Raw genomic sequence first — 17,436 nt, 5'->3', positions numbered from 1 at the left:
ACGTTCCTTCTACGGTTGATGCTTTGTCCCCTGTACAGACCAGGACATGGACAGTATCTGCCATTGGTTTTTACAATTACATTTTTGTTTGATGACATTTTAGCCATCTCTGCAATGAAATTAAGACCCCATATTCAACAAATGTCTTAATAAATTATCTGAATATTTTAAGCTAAAACTAATTTGGGACCTTAATTAATCTAGGTCATTGTATCATTCTCTACTTCATTTTGCAAAGGGAGGCACAGCCAAAGGCTACTTGTCACTTCAAAAGATGAAAAGTTAATTGACCAAAAATAATTATTTTATCTTCATGTGCTAACTCCTGGTGGACTGTTTCGTTTTGTCCCCAACCTGGCAAGATGCATAGTCCACAATAGTGTGGATACAGCCTACCTCAGTCCTGAGTATCTTTTCAAAGACAGAACACATCATTCTCTAGAGCTTTTTCAAATAACTAAGCTCATACTAAGGCACCATAGAACAGGCTGAGTGCTGCTTTTCTTTTTCCATTCTCAAACTCAACAGGGACTATACGTACCTAAATTGCTTAACATTTCCCATTCTTTTCTACTGAAATAGCTAACTCATCAGTGACTATACTTACCTAGATTTGCCTACCTTATGGCCCGTGCTCTGACCTTTGACCCTTTTGTTCAGTCGATAAACTGACCTGCTTCCAGACTTCTGAAGGATGAGATCGTTTGTGACTGGCCTTTGGTTTTTTGTTTTGATTAGGCTTCTCTGATGATGAAGCAACCAAACTTAAGCATGTGAAGCCAGAACTGAACCTTGAGAATCGCCTAGTTAAATCTAATCATTTTAAAAGTAAGGTCTAGGGAAGGAAACAAGTATATAACAGAATAGGGTATTCAATTTAAAGAGATCTGAGAAATAGAAACTAAAAAATTACTTTGCTTTATTCTTTAAACCCTTGATATTTTACAAGGAAGAAAAAAAAATGAGACTGGCTTACAAATTCTTGGCAAACGAAGAGGATATTGCTTCCATGAGCAATCTATCAGATAAAAGTTAGCTGCCCTCCCACCCCAGCTGCTAGAACGGCTGTTTACAGTACAGATGGAGTTATCTGGTTCACAATTGTCTTCTGACTTGCTGACTGGTTGATCAACCTTGGCTCCAGATCTCATTGATGCTGACTGGGAAAATAGCCTTCAACCCCTCCCTTCCCCTCCCCATTCCCTCGCATGACAATAATTACTTAAATACCACCATTGAGCCTCTGAATGTGCTTTTCTGTAATATGCAGAAGTCAATCCTTTCAGTGTTTCTCCTGGCCTTTCTAGGCCATCTCCCCTACAGGGGATGGGGTGGGAAGCTTTCCTCTCCAAGAATCCAGAGATCTGGTAGAAGGTACCTTCACTAAATAGGGGTCCAGTGCTTTCCAAGGGTCACTCACCTGGGGCTAGATATAGCTGAAAACATTAAAAATGGGAGGAGGAACCCCTGGCTTTGGTGGGGATGGGCTTCAAGACCACTGGTCTGTAAACTTTCTGGCTCGGGCCTGCCAGGCTCCTTGCAGAAATGGGCCCATTTCCCCTGGGTAAGATGGCCTTTTTCGCTCCAAGCCCCAGGCCTGGCACAGGAGACTGAGGCAGACCTCCTGGGCTCTGGTAGATGGGTTGTCCATGGTACTGGAATGGACAACAGACTCCAGGCACTCATTCGGCCCATGAGGGAGGCTGAAGGGACCTTGGGGGATTCCTTCTCTGCCCTGGGAGAAGCAGATACAGTGCAGTCCTCTGAACCCAAGGTCTCAGTTCCTCTTTTTTGCTTTTTTTCCCCGCATAAGCAGGAACCTCCCTACGGCTTTGAAAAGCCCATCTAGCCCTCCAGAGTAGCTTTGGCAGGGCCGGGTTCTTCCCAGAAGGAAGCAGGCAGCTGTCTTTTTCGCATGGGTTACTTGTCTGGCCTTGAGGCCTCTGGGATTTGTTCTTTGCAGGACTTGCTCTTCAAGAAAATTCTCTTCCATCCCCGGGGAATTCCTGGGCCCTTCTCTGTGCTGCCATTAGAGGGGGTGCGACAACGGCTATCCTCAGGCCACCCTTTTTGGGTGAGATTCCCCGATCTATTGGGATAGCATCTTGGCAGCCGGGAATATTTCTGAGAAAACCGCTTGAGCTGTTTCTGCAGGTACTTTCTGTGGTCCACGGAGCGGCGGCAAGGGGCAGACTTGTCCAGGGCAGCTTTGATGTCACTGGAGGCCAGGTTCACGAAATTGAGCAACATCTTCACCTCACTGTCGGATGCCATCTCCCCGGGTGCACCTCCCGGAGATTTCCATGAAGAGCCGATATTCCCTGGTCTACAATTTAGCAGATGGACAAGGGGCAGACCTAAGAAGAAGACGATAATACCAATAATAATAGCGATAAGCAGTAGCTGGCATTTCTATAGCTCTTAAAAGTTTGCAAAGTACTTTACACGTATTGTCTCCTTTTATAAACAAACAAAAAAACAAAAAAACCAACACCAAGGACATTGATAACTAGGGGAAACATATGACAAACCAGTCCCGGGAGATGCATTTGCCACCTCTAGCAGGAGCCCACCCACCATACACACTTGCTGACTTCCCTGGTGGGCTAGCACCTAAAAGCCTAACCAGCAAACTTTTTTTTTTTTTCAGTAGCGTTAGCATCTGCAACATTCACAATTTGTCTTGGCATTTGAAAGCAGTGCACCTCACCCCCCACCCTCCACCCCCGCCATTCTCCTTTCACTCCCCTTTCAAACCGCAACCTCATCCCCCCTCCGAAACCCCACCTCTTATTCTCACTCCCCCCATTCGCATCTCCCTCTTACAGTACACCAATTAATTTCTTCCACTCCACAACAGTCCTCCATCTTCCTCCAATTCTCTCATCACAGCCCCAGACTTAGATCCGCATTCACAACACCCTCTTATTCTTCCTGTCTCCCCTTCATTTCTTTATTTTTTCCACCCAACTCCCTACATCCCTATTCTCTCGCCTCTCCCAGACCCCATTCCTTCTCACTTGCCCTACTCTCTACAACCCCAATTATTCTTTCTCCATCCTCTCACGACACCCTTCTCACTTCTATTATAACCGCCCCCTCCCGTCCCCCCCCCCCAACCACCCAGTCCTCCTCCCTGTCCTCTACTGTCCTGAAAAGGTGCCTCAACTTCTATTGCCTCTGAGTTAGGGGAGGGGACTGCCCTGTTCTTAGCTCATCTGGTTACATAGGTAACAGTGAACTCGGTAAAACATCTGCAGCAATTTCATGCCTTCACAAGCGCCCAAATCCCCTGCATCCCCAACACACGCATGCAGGCACTCATCCCCCTCCCCTCTCTCCTTTCCTCCCTCCCTCCTTCCTTCCCTCCCTCTCCTTCACCCAGCCCACTGTGGGCCAAGCTACCTCCCAAATATTGACTGTTACTGTATGCGGCTGAGGAGGGACCCGGCGGCGGGCTAATCTTGTTATGCAGGTTATACACGACCAACCTTTGGAGGAGCTACCAGCGGCTAGGAGTGTTTAGAAGCAGTTTAGCGGCACTTGAGTAGTCTGAATGAATATCAACTCCTTCGAGCTGGGGGACTTCTCCGGCCAATCAGGAGCCACTCTGCAAATACAAAGACTCCCAATCAGGCGTCGGGCCCCCTGTTCCCACATTCTTTGCCATCACAAATTGTTACCATGGGGACCATCACAAAAAAGACAGCTAATAAAATACCATCATTTCCCGGCAAATTTCTGCCCCCTCATTCTCCCCCCTCCCGTCCTCTGCCCCCCCCCCCACTTTTCCTTCCCTCCATCCTTTCTGTGTCGGGGATGGGTAGGGGGTGCATGGGGACGGTTGAGGGCGGGGAGCGGGGAGGGCGGTTCTCAAGCGCCCAGGACGCGGGCTCTGCTGATGCTGAGTGAGTGGGGAAGAGAAACTTGAAACTCCGTATTGAAGACAGCCCAGTGAGGCCTGGAGACGTGGGCGGCCATGCTCCAGTGCGGCGGGACAATTAGGGAGGGGGTAAGCTGATGAGGCTGTCTCCTTTTAAGAGAGGCAGAGGAGCTGGTCTCGAACCTCGCCACTGACGCTTAGTAGCGGTGCGATCCTGGGCAAGTCACTTCATCTCCTTGTGTATCTCAGTTTCCTCACTTGTAACACAGGGGATAATAATAACACATACCATACTGGATTGTTGTGGGGATTAAATGAGATAGCACGGGTAAAGTGAAGCGCCACACCAATGTTAGTTGTTATTATTTACTAAGTGATCCTGGGCAGTCACCTCATCTCTCTGCTCTCCGATTTCCTTATCTCTAAACTGAGGCTAACAAATCATTTCGCTTATCCGTGCCTCAGCTTCCTCTTCTGTAAAATGAGGTTAATAAATAGGTCTTGTCTGAATTTTTCATTTTTCTTAATGCTTCTCTGCATTTAATAAATGTTTGTTGAATTGAATTTGATGTTGAACCTGGGCAAGTCACTTCGCGGGCCTCTCGGGTCTAAGGGTGCCTTATCTGTGAAATGGGGATTGTGGTTCTCGTGAAGAAAGTACTTTGGAACCTCGATGTGCTCCAGAAATGTTTACTTTCGTTATTATTATTATTTTTATTCTTAAAAGCTCCCCCCCCCATCTTTTTTCTTCTTCTTCCTTAAAGATGATTGGGGGGGGGGAGGAGAGGAGGAATGATGTCAGAAGAGCTAGGTAGGAAAGGACCCGGCGCTCTAAAGAGTTGCGGGGATAGATATCCATGGAAAGGCCGGCCTGAGCGTTGAAGAATCTTGTCTTTTATGTTTGCCCCTCAATTGAGGCGCACAAAGGCTGAATTACCCCATTCAAACTGGCCGGACAAAGGGATGGAGTTGGATAGCCCTCTTGCATTGTAGTCAAACAGTTAGAGACTTAAATCGAGTCGTCATGATGGAGAAAGAGTTAGACAAAGCCCTAGAATTACCATCAGCAAACATTTTCCTGTGTCATATTAGCGAGTCGCCATGGCTCCCCCTGGCCCGGAGACAATAGCAGCAAGTTTGCACCTTGGTCACAATCACCCTGCCAACGCTGGCGAGGAGCGAAAACAGGGCGATCTTTGAGGGGAGCGAGCATGCCCACTGCGGGGCCGGGACCGTGAGGGGGAAGAAAAGCGTGTGAAATGCTAATTGAGCTGCTTCCTTTATTAACCCGGAGCTCTGGGAGGGAGGCTTCCCCCGCGGCTGTGGCCTCCTCCTCCTCCTTCTCGTCCCCCTCCTGGTCCTCTCCCCGGCTGTCCGAAGCCGGTGGCAATAACTCAATAGCCCGAGAACCCAGGCATCTCACCGAGCGCCCGCCCTTTGGGAGAGGCCAGGAGAAATCCTGACCCAGTAAATTCAGAAAGCCGGCAATTCCTGTAGGTGGTGGCTCATCCCCACACTCGAGGGAGGGCAGGTGGAAATGCTGAAGGCAGGGCCCTCCCAACTGTTTCACGTGGCTTCTTTCTCTGACCTTATGGGAATTCCCTTTCAGGCATGGTGGCTGGTCTTCAGTTAAAGAGAGGGTCCCCTTCTGCTCAAACTGTGTGAACTTGGTAGTCACTTCCTTTCTTTGGGACTCAGTTTCTCTATCTGAAAATCGAGAGAAGTTGAACTAGATAGATCTCTGGGGACCCTTCCATCTCTAAATCTATGATCCTATGATCGGGATTTCTTAACCTGGGGTCCATAAACTTTAAAAAATTAATAACTATTTCAACATAATGAATTTCCTAATAATAGTTTGAGGATAAGGTGACCAGTCTGTGTGCTCTCTAAGGTTCCTTCCAATTCTAAAATACCTTCTGTGTTCTTATATTCCATGTCCTAAGGTTTCTTATTGCTCCCTCATTCCGTGCTCTAATACTGTGTTCCAAAATTCCTCCCCGTTGCAATATCCTATGATCGTCCAATCAGTTCCTTTCAATTAAATTCAAAAGGAAACATCTTTAGGCCAATTAGTTATTGAAAGCCAACAGGTGTGAGACTAGGGGGTCCTTTCCCCTTCACTACAGTAAGGGAACTCGAGGCTGAAGACTTGTCAGTAGGATCAAATAAGTTGGGGGGGGCGGAATGAAAACACTTGTTTCTTCAGACAAAGGCCAGCTAAAATCTCCAGACGGTGAGTCTTTCCAGAGGGGAATCTTTACTGTTAATCACTGCGGGAATAATAATGATTCTGAGCGATTAAAGGATACCTAAGTAGCAATGTAGTACCATACGATGGAAAATTCGCTGGATTTTGGAGATGGAGGAACTGTGTAGATGGAAGAACGGTGTAGACAGAAGAACTGTGTTCAAATACTTCCTTTTGCAACATTCTACCTGTGACCTTGGTCTCACTAAACTTCTAAAGAGACTTCATCTGTACCCTCACGGGATTGCCCTAGGTCATTTATAAGGTTCTTTCCAGTTCTTAATCTATGACGCTGTGATGATGAGGGGATTCCTATTCTGGGGAATGTGAACTTTAAAAAAAAGTTGACAACTGTATTCTGGTATATGGTGCTCCAAATTCTTAATGCGATTTAGCTTTAATAGCTTAAAACTACACTGACTTTGGGGATAGCCTGTGTGATTTTTAAATCCTTTGTAATCCTATCGATTTTATTTTATGCATTTAAAAATAATATTGGAGGGTTTCATAGGCTTCTCCAGATTTCCAAAGGGGTCAGTGACAAAAACAAGGTTAAGAATCCTGATCTAATGAACATTTAAATATTATTAGCCCTTATTCCCAGCTTGTCTCCAGACTACCAGTATATTCAGAGAACCAAAAGGCCTTTATAAAATTCCTATCATGTTCTAAACATAGCACTAGATGTAGGGATACAAATATTAAAATGAAGCTATGGGGAGGGCAGCTGGGTGGTGAAATGGATAAAGCACCAGCCCTGGATTCAGGAGGACCTGAGTTCAAATCCAGCTTCAGACACTTGACACTTACTAGCTTGTGTGACCCTGGGCAAGTGACTTAACTCTTATTGCCCCACAAAACAAATGAGTGAATGTATGAACAAATAAAAGAATGAAGCTATCCTTGTCCATTCTGAATACAGTGACATACAACCCTAATATTTTTAGGATAATGCTTTCATCACAGAGTGACAATTTGATATACAAGAAAGAGAAGCAGATGGGGAATGCCATTTAGAATCATAGAATATTTGGAACTGGAGTCCTAAGCTTTGTGTCCTTGTGCCTTATTCACTTTGAATCTCAGGGTCCTTAATATGTAAAATGTGGATGATAACACACAAGGTACAGAATAATGTCAAAGCTGGGAGGGACCATTTAGTCCAGTTGCCTCATTTTATAGATGAGCAAACTGAGGCCTGGACATGTGCCTAGAATCACACAGCTAAGTAATTGGAAGATTTAGGTCTTGAACCTGCCTCTCTTGACTCCTAATCTACTGTCCTACCTACTACATTTCTGTTTGAAAAGTGTTGTTTGGGGGCAGCTAGGTGGCGCAGTGGATAAAGCACTGGCCCTTGGCCCTTGATCCGGGAGGATCTGAGTTCAAATCCGGCCTCAGACACTTAATACTTACTAGCTGTGTGACCCTGGGCAAGTCACTTAACCCTCATTGCCCTGCAGAAGGGAGGAAGGAAGGAAGGAAGGAAGGGAGGGAGGGAGGGAGGGAGGGAAGGAAGGAAGAAAGGGAAGGAAGGAAGGGAAGGAAGGGAAGGAAGGGAAGGAATATTTACTTGGTTGTGGTATTTCCACAGAAGCTGGGGGAAGGTAAATGGTACAGTGGATAGAGCCAGGCCTGGAGTCAGGAAGACTTTTCTTCCTGACCTCAAACACTTACCAGCTGTGTGACCCTGGGTAAATTTCTTCACCCTGTTTGCCTCAGTTTCCTTATCTGTAAAAATGAGCTGGAGAAGGAAATGGCAAACTATTCCAGTATCTTTCCTGAGAAAACCCCTAATGGGGATCACAAAGAGTCAACTACACACGAAATGACTGAACAACAACAAAGTGAAGGTTTTTCCACTGCGTCACAACCAACTCTACAGGGTCTCTGGGAAGATCAAATAAATATATAAATTCAATTAAATCCAACAAACTTTCATTAAATGTTAATTTTGTGCAACACCCTGGGCTAGGTAGAAGGAATACAAAATAAAAAAACAACACAGTCAAAGCCAGGTGTAGTGGGATGCTGAAGCTGGTGGATTACTTGTGTTCAGGAGTTCTGAGCTGCAGTTTGTCTGCATCAAGTTCTTCACTAAGTCTTGCACCAATACAGTGAACCCTTAGGAGTAGAGGGTCACCAAGCCACCTTGGGAGGGGGTGAACTGATCCAGGTCAGAAAAATTTAAAAAAAAGGAAAATAGTCCTTAGGTTCAAGGGATTTAAAATATGATTAGGTAGACAAGATCTCTGCACAATTCAGCATGATAGAAAGTAGCCTATAATGGCAACAGAGGAGGGATATAAGACCAATGAGAAAAGGGAGAGAACTTTGAGGAGGCAGTTGGGAAAATGAAGGACAATTTCAAAGAAGAGAGAGAGCCAAATACGGGCATTATAGAAGGGAATGATTTCAACAGGGAGAAGACATTTCAGACAGGGAGGACAGATCACAAATCCATGGAGGCACAAGAGGACAAGACATAATTAGAGCTCAGTTTGACTGCAGTATAAAATGTAGGAAGGAAGAATGTGTAAAATTAGATAATAAAGGCAGGTTTTAACTAGATATTCAAAAGTCTTGAATGTCAGGTTAAAGAATTGCAGTGTTAGTGCTTTGTAACCACGAAGCAGTAGATAGGTGGAACAGCTAAGTGGCAGGGTGTCGAGAGCCATTTCTGGAATTGGGAAGACCCAAGTTCAAATTCAGCTTCAAGCACTAGCTATGTGATCTTGGGCAAATCACCTAACCCCGTTTGCCTCACTTTCCTCATCAGTAAAATGAACTGGAGAAGGAAATGACAAACCTTTCCAGTATCTTTGCCAAGAAAACCCTAAATGGGGTCACAAGGAGTTGGACATGACGGAACAACAACACCATTATCATGGAATCTCTACTCAAGGACCTGAAATGACTTCATTTTTCCTATTTTCGCAATGCCACGTTCTGTGGTCTTGCATTCCAGCTCTCCAAAGAGCACTGGGTTTAAGAGGCAGGAATGATGGCTTTGAATCTCGGCTCTGCTACTTAATTACCTGTCTGACCTTGGACAAGCACTTTAACTTGTCTAGGCCACAGTTTTCTCATTTGTAAAATGAGTAGGTTGGAATAATCTGTCTTGAAGCTAAGGTTCTATTCAGATCAGATTAGGTCCTATGATCCTTCTCTCTGACATGAACCCAGGACTCAACAGTTCATTCTCTTTGCTGCCCCCACATCACATCACATTCATGTCCACCTGTACCCTTTGGTGCATCCTCTGGCCTTTCTTTGGAATGTCTTCTTGGAAGATACAAATACTTCCTGACCGCCTTTGGTGCTGCCTCCTCCAGGAGGCTCTACTCTTTCTCCAGGTCACTCTACTCTCCCCCTTTTTTTCACCTAAATTACAGGCTTCTGTGGTATGCTGAGGAAGAATATGAGCTCTGGAGTTAGGCAGCTGGGGTTTAGATCTTGTATCTCACCCTGACTGTGTCACCTTGGGGCAAGTTAATTCTCCTCTCTGAGCTTCAATTCCCTCATTTGAAAAGGAAGGGTTATGTTGTTGTTTGGTTGTGTACGACTCTTCATGACCCCATTTGGAGTTTTCTTGGCAAAAAAAATACTGGAATGGTTTGTCATGTCCTCCTCTAGCCCATTTTACAGATGAGGAAACTGAGGCAAACGGGTGAAGCGATTTGCCCAAGGTCACACAGCTAGTAAGTATCTGAGGTCAGTCTTCCTGACTCCAGACTGGGCACTCCATCCACTTTGCCACTTAACTGCCCAAGGGTTAGGATGCCTATTAACAGATTTATTGGGATCACCAATAAAGTCAAAATTGTCAGCCAAGTATCCCATAATTCAGTGCTTGATTATTTTACTCCTTGTATTAGGTTTCTACTTATTCTTCTCCATAAGTCATCTCCCTGGATATATCATACATTTCCCTGGCCACAGGGACCATGCCTTACACCTTTCATACTTCCCTACTCTGGCTCTCAGTTCCTCCTTTGTTTTTTGTTTTTGTTTTTGTTTTGTTTTTTGCAGGGCAATTGGGGTTAAGTGACTTGCCCAGGGTCACACAGCTAGTAAGTGTCAAGTGTCTGAGGCTGGATTTGAACTCAGGTCCTCCTGACTCCAGGACCAGTGCTCTATCCACTTCGCCACCTAGCTTCCCCTCAGTTTCCTCCTTTGTAAAGGATACAAGTTCATGCTTCATAGGAAACATTAAGTACCTACTATGTACCAGGCACTGTGCTAAGCGCATTACAAATATTTTCTCATTTAATATTCATGATAACCCTGAGAAGAAAGTGATATTAGTATCATCATATTACAAGTTGAGTTAATTGGGGAAGACAGAGGTTACATGACTTTAAGTGAATTGTCCAGCACCACTTAACTACTAAGTATCTGAGATGAGATTTGAACTCTGACTCTAGTCCCAGGAATCTATCTGCAATGCTACCTACCTGTCTATGATCATAAGATTGTAGACCCAGACACAAAAGAAACCTGGGTCATTTATTCCAGTTCTCTCACTTTACAATTGAGGAAACCAAGATAGTTTAAATGACTTGCCCAATGTAGTTAGTGTCAGAGTGAAGATTTGATCCCAGGGACCTTGATTCCAAATCTAGCACTATTTCAACTGTACTTTCTTGTACTTCTCACTTCCCGACATAACATTCTTAGATTTACACGGCACTTTTTAAAAAACGACACAGGATGGTCTTCTAAACCTTACTATTTCTACTTCAAGATGAAGTTTTGGCCCAAAGCCATACAGGTAGTAAGCAATGGAGCCTGGGACCGAGAACCAAAGCCCAAACCCAGATGGCTGGATTCCTAGTCCCATCTTCTTTGCGTTAAACCACAGCTATTATTAGGTAATGTGACAGTTTTCATAAGAAGATATAAAGTGTTATGAGAGTAGAGTAGGGACATAGACTTGAACTGGAAGGGATTTTTACAGGTGAGGAAATTGAGGCCAAATGAAGTTAAATGACTTACCCAGGTCATACAAGTAGTAGGGAGGGACCCTTTCTGATTGGTGGAAGGATAATAGGGGTAGTGCTTAAGCGGGGCCTTAAAGGATATGGAAGGGATTTTGAAAGGAGCAGCATGAGGCGAGGATGGAGTGGCAAGACAGGGCAGAATATGTTCATGGATGGTGAGTAATCCTATTTGGTTGGACAATAGAGGAGAGCACTGTGAAATAACCACTAAATCTGATGTCCTTTTCTCAATGTTCATCCTACTTGACCTCTGTGCACCTTTTAACCCTGTTCACTACCCCCCTCTTCCTGGATGATCTCTCCTTTGGATTCCATGACACCACACTTGGGGTTCTTCTCTCACCTGTTCCTCATTGCTCCTCATTCTGTTTAGTTGGATTAACTTCTATCTACTGTCATCTGAACTTGTGAGTTTTTTTTTTTGGGGGGGTGAGGCAATTGGGGTTAAGTGACTTGCCCAGGGTCACACAGCTAGTGTTAAATGTCTGAGGCCGGATTCGAACTCAGGTATTCCTGAATCCAGGGCCGGTGCTCTATCCACTGCGCCATCTAGCTGCCCCTGAACTTGTGAGTTTTAAGAAGATTCTGTCCTGAATCCCATGTTTCTTTTTTCTCTCTTCTTCCTTGGTGATCTCATCTGCTCCCTATTAGATTATCATAAAGAATTCATAAATTTAACTTTAGTATTTGTCCTAAATTCCAATTCCTTGTTGTCAGTTTGCCTGCTTGAACGCCTACTCTTGAATGTCCCTTTGGAATTTCATTTGTTGTTGTTGAATTGTTTCAGTTGCAGCTGACTCTTTGTGACTCCATTTGGGGTTTTCTTGGCAACGATACTGGAGTGGTTTGCCATTTCCTTCTCCGTCTCATTTTACATATGAGGAAACTGAGGCAAATAGGGTTAATTTATTTGCCCAGGGTCACACAGCTAGGAAGTGTCTGAGACTGGATTTGAACTTAGGAAGATGAGTCTTCCTGACTCTAAGCCCAGAACTCTATCCATTGTGCCATCATCCAATGCTCCATTGGTATATCATAGAATTTTGAAGTGGAAGAGTCACCAGAAGCCATCTAGTGTAACTATGATCAAAAAATCCCTCTAAAACATTGCTAGTGGGTTGACATCACTTGAAACCCCTTAGTGAAAGATTTCTTAAAAGGTCATCACCCACCAACCTGATTTCACTTTTGGATAGCTCTAATTATCAGGAAGTTTTTCTTTGTATTGGCCCCTAGTCTGCTTCTCTGCAATTGCATTCAGTGATTGTAGTTCTGTCCTCTAGGGCCCAGCACATGATAATCCTTCAAATACTTGAAAAATAGATCACCTCTCAATCTTCTCTTCTCCAGACTAAATATTCCCAATTCTTTCAAATAAATCTTCACATCATAGGGACTCAGGGCTCCTCGCTGTCTACAGTGCTTAACTTTAGACATTCTCCATGTTATCAGTGGTCCTTTCTAAAAGAGGATGCTTAGAACTGAACTCAATACTACAGTTGTGGTTTGACCTGAGACAAGTACAGTGGATTATGATCTTCCTTATTTTTTGTCATTTTTATTTTAAAGAGAGGAATATAGAAACATTATGTCAATTAAAAGGGAGTTCTGCTATTGACTCATTCACATCAAATCTTTTTCAGATGAACTACTTGTAGAATTCAGTGACTATCTCATGAAGCTGATTTCTTTAACTTAAGTGTGAGACTTTTACATTTATCCCCATTAGATTTATCTCAGTGAATCTGGTCCAATGTTCTAGACTTTCAAACTCCATATGTCCAAAATCGGTATTCCTTATCTTTACCTCTAAACACACCAGTCCATAAAACTCTTCTGTTTTTGTGGCGGGTACTCATCTTCCCAGTCATCTTGGTTTGCAAACTTGGAATTGTCCAAGCTTCTATAGTGGATAGAGCACTAGACCTGGAATCAGGAAGGCCTCTATCTTCCTACAGGCCAATCCATCAATTTACTGAGTGCTTACTATGTGCCAAGTCACATACTTACCAAGGCATACAAATGGGGGGGGGGCAGAATTTGGTCCTTGCACCCAATAAGTGTATAGTCTAATGGGAAAGACAACATACAAAAGGAAGCTGAAAAGGTACCAGGTTATGAGCCTGGAGAAGTTCAGAGAGTTCAAATCTAGCCTTAGACCCTTACTAGCTAAGGAAGTCACTAAATTTCTGTTTGCCTCAGTTTCCTCATCTGTAAAACGTGGACAAAAATAGCTCTTATCTCCCAGGGATGTTGTGAGGGTCAAATGAGATAATTGTAAAGTGCTTAGCACAGTGTTTGGCTCATGGCAAGCCCTATATAAATGTTAGTTTTATTATTATCATCATATCTTGACTCTTCCATCTGTCTCACAACCCTCTCCCATCTAATTAGTAGTCAAGTCTAATTGATTCTACTTCTACAACCATTCATATCTGTCCCTTTCTCTCCACTCATATGATCTCTAGCATAGTTTAACATCTTTTGTTTGAGCACTTTAATAGTTCCCCAATTAGTCTCCCTGTCTCAAGTCCCTCCCCTTTCCAATCCAGCCTCCAGACAGCTGCCAAAATTGTTTTCCTAAGGGACAAACCTAACCGTGTCATTTCTCTGCTTAGTGGCTACCCATGCTTTTGGGGAAAATATACAAATTTCTCATCCTGGTAATTAAAGTCCTTTGAAATCGACTCCAAAGACTTTAAAAGCCTAAATTCATATTGCTTCCATTCATTTCCTGGCTATATTGGATTTTCCCAAATTTGACATCAATCCCCTTTCTCTCACCCCCATCACGCCCATGGCTGTCCTCCATGTCTGTAAAGAATGCCCTCCTGCCCCTTCCCTTCAGAATCTTTATCTTCCTTCAAAGCTGAGCTTTTGTGATACTTCCTTTCTTGTCCCCCCCATTGTTACTGTTTTCTCCCTCCTCAAATTGTGTTGCATTTATTTATCAATATCCATATTGTTCTCCCCTGGTGGAATATAAGTTTCTTAAGGACAGAGACTATTTATTTATATCCCCCAATATATAGCATAGCGCCTTGTACCTAGTAGATGCTTAGTAAATATTAAATGAATTTAATCCAATGGACTGAATTGGAACAGGTTGCAGGAAAATAAGTTAGAATCAAATTGTGAACAGTCTTGTCAGGCACTGGGGAGCCACTGAGGATATTGAGCAGAAGACTATCATTGGTACTATTCATCCTGAAAGTCCTGAACTCACATTCCATTAGAACTCTCTGCCTCTGGAGCTTCTCCCTCTGATTAGAGGGTAGAAAGCCTCTTCCAGGGCCAGCTATCTCTTCATTTCCTGCCTGGCTACATTATCTGAACTTCTCCAGCCTCCAGAGCCTGGTACCTTTTCCGCTTCCTTTTGCATGTTGTCTTTCTCATTAGAATGTAAGTTTGGGGGCGGCTAGGTGGCACAGCGGATAGAGCACCGGCCCTGGAATCAGGAGTACCTGAGTTCAAAATCCAGGCCTCAGACACTTAACACTTACTAGCTGTGTGACCCTGAGCAAGTCACTTAACCCCAATTGCCTCACTAAAAAAAAAAAAAAAAAAAAGAATGTAAGTTTATTGGGTGCAAGGACTGAATTCTGCCCCCTCTCCATTTGTATGCCTTGGTATGTATGTGACTTGGCACATAGTAAGCACTTAATAAATGTTTATTGATGGATTGGCTGTAGGAAGATAAACCTGTTGGCATGTGAAGGTGTGGGGAGAGAAAAAAAAGAACAAAAATGGAAAGTTAATTAGGGTTTACTGCAATTATTTAGGACTAGCAGAGTGTTACTGGAAATAGAAAGGAATGGCTGTAGATGGATGTGATTGGAAGTGGAAGAAATCCTGGGAAAATAGATTTAAGACTTTTCAGTTGATTGAAATAGGGATGGTGGTGAGGAAGGGGGAAAGAAACCAAAGTTTCTGTAACTATGAGATTTCAAGTCCTGGGTGATAGGAAGGATAGCATTTCTATTTTTATTTTATTTTATTTTTCCTATTGCATGTAAAATAAATTTTAACAAATTTAACATTTAAAAAATTTTGAGTTCTAAATTCCTCTCCCTCCACTCCCTCCTTCCCTGAATGGTAAGCAATTTGATATAGGTTATACATATGCAATCGTGCAAAACATATTTCCGTATTAGTCCATGTTGTGAAAGAAAGCGCAGGCAATAAAAAAAAAACCATGAAAAAAATAAGATGAAAAAATAGTATGCTTCGATATGCATTCAGACTCCATAAGTACTTTCTCTGGAGGTAGATAGCAATGTTCATTATCAGTCCTTTGGAATTGTCCTTGGATCATTGTATTGTATTGCTGAGAATAGGGATTGTAGTTCTATCATCAAAGTTAGGAGGAGGGGGTGGTTTGAGAAAGCTAGACCTTCCTAGCTCAGATGACTTTCCCAAGTCACACAATGAACAGCAGAGCAAGGTCCTGTGACTCCAGAGCCACTGCTGTTGACATTACAATGCCACTGAATCATTTCATGTCTTGTTTCCTTCTCTGCAAAATGAGAGCTGGATTAGATGATCCCTAGACCCCCCAGCTCCAAATTATCTTTCTTCCCCTGGCATTTCAAACATGAGCATTTAGTCCAAAGTAATATTTGGAATTATCCCTCATTGAATTCTGCAAATTCCACCCTGGGCAGCAGCCTATCTCCCCTGCCCCTACGTCCCAGCGCTGCTTTCCATCCTGCATCTGCTGAAGCATCTATAGTAGGAAAAGCCACAACCTTACGGCTCCAGCTAGTTACGTTTGCTGTCCCTCACACCGAGTATTTCATCTTTTAGCTCCATCCATGCATGCTTTTCCTCATGCTGGGAATGTGCTCCCTCCTCATCTCTGCCCCTTAGAATCCCTAGCTTCTATCAAAGCTCAGCTTAATTTCCTCTACCCTGCAGTTGCTGGCCTCTCCTGAAATTACCTTGTATTTATTTTGTCTATATTTTTTGTATTACTTTTTTTTTTTTGCACAGGGCAATGAGGGTTTAAGTGACTTGCCCAGGGCCACACAGCTAGTAAGTTGTCAAGTGTCTGAGGCCGAATTTGAACTCAGGTCCTCCCGAATCCAGGGCTGGTGCTTTATCCACTGAGGCCACCTAGCTGCCCTTGTATTACTTACTCAACACTCATATGTGTGCTTATGTATGTTCCTATGCCCCTCCCCTCCCCATACACACACACAGAGCCCTCTTACTGCTGAATGTAGCTCTTTTAGGGAGAGATGATTTCATTGTTGTCCTCACCGGCTCTAGGATCATGGGGACATAGCTGGAAAGGACCTTAGAGGTCATCGAGTACAAACCCTTTCATTTTACAAATGAGGACATTGATGTTCAGAGAGCGTTAAGAGACTTGCCCACGGTCCACACAGTTATTAAATAAGTCGGGATTCAAACCTAGATTTTTGAGTCCAAGAACCTGGGATAAGTACCTGGGCACATAGTTGATACTTAATAAATCCTGTCGACCAATTATGTTCTAATACCCTCTATTCTAGGTCCCTTCCAACTCCATGTTCTGTTTTCTAATATCATGTATTCCAATATACTTTATTATTTTTTGTTTGTCTGTTTGTTTTTGCAGGGCAATGAGGGTTAAGTGACTTGCCCAGGGTCATACAGGTAGTAAGTGTCAAGTGTCTGAGCCTGGATTTGGACTCAGGTCCTCCTGAATCCAGGGCTGGTGCTTTATCCACTGGGCCACCTAGCTGCCCCCCCAATATACTTTATTTATTTATTTATTTTGAAGAGAATTTTATTTTCCAAAATATATGTAAAAACAAAATTTTAACATCAATTTTTAAAACATTTTGTGTTCCAGTTTCTCTTTTCCTCTCCATTGCCACCCCCACCCACAAGAACTCAAGCAATTCAAAATAAGTTATACATGAGTAGTCATGGAAAAATTCCCATATTAGCTAGTTGTGAGAGAAAACAGTAAAAAAAAACAACAACACAAAACTTCAGATTAAGGAATTGTCAAAGAGGAAAAGAAAAAAAATTAAAATTGTGTTTCCATCTGTTTTCAGATACTATCAGTTCTTTCTCTGCAGATGGGCTGCAATCTTCATAAGTCCTTCAGGGTTATATTGGATCATTGCCTTGCTGAAAGTAACCACATGCTTCCCAGCAGATCATCCCCCACTATTGCTATTATTTTGTATACAGTACATTTCACTCTGCTTCAGTTCATGTAGGTCTTTCCAGGTTTTTCTGATAGTATCCTGTTCATCATAACCTGTATATAGTACCTTAAGCTTGACAGAGAATTTTCTTCATAA

The 17,436-nt window shown here is 43.3% G+C and overlaps 1 protein-coding gene and 1 long non-coding RNA gene across 2 annotated transcripts in view; one reads left to right on the top strand and one right to left on the bottom strand.

The window, feature by feature from the left end:
• Positions 1–895: 895 nt before the first annotated feature.
• On the bottom strand, positions 896–3,519 carry FAM181A (family with sequence similarity 181 member A). Its single transcript, XM_043986455.1, is given in 4 exon segments — positions 896–1,474; positions 1,476–1,670; positions 1,672–2,357; positions 3,406–3,519. Coding segments are annotated over 3 exon segments (846 nt in total). The 5' UTR covers positions 2,275–2,357; positions 3,406–3,519; the 3' UTR covers positions 896–1,426.
• Positions 3,520–3,880: 361 nt separating this feature from the next.
• The window catches only part of LOC122743261, a 189,254-nt gene continuing 175,698 nt past the window's right edge, over positions 3,881–17,436 (top strand). The window contains exon 1 of the long non-coding RNA XR_006354982.1: positions 3,881–4,012. This is a non-coding gene — a long non-coding RNA (uncharacterized LOC122743261). The remainder of the gene's footprint in view (positions 4,013–17,436) is intronic.

Source organism: Dromiciops gliroides, chromosome 2, assembly GCF_019393635.1.
Source record: "Dromiciops gliroides isolate mDroGli1 chromosome 2, mDroGli1.pri, whole genome shotgun sequence".
Classification (NCBI taxonomy): Eukaryota; Metazoa; Chordata; class Mammalia; order Microbiotheria; family Microbiotheriidae; genus Dromiciops; species Dromiciops gliroides.
The sequence above is the reverse complement of the archived record's forward strand: the minus strand, read 5'-3'. Positions and strand labels throughout refer to the sequence as shown.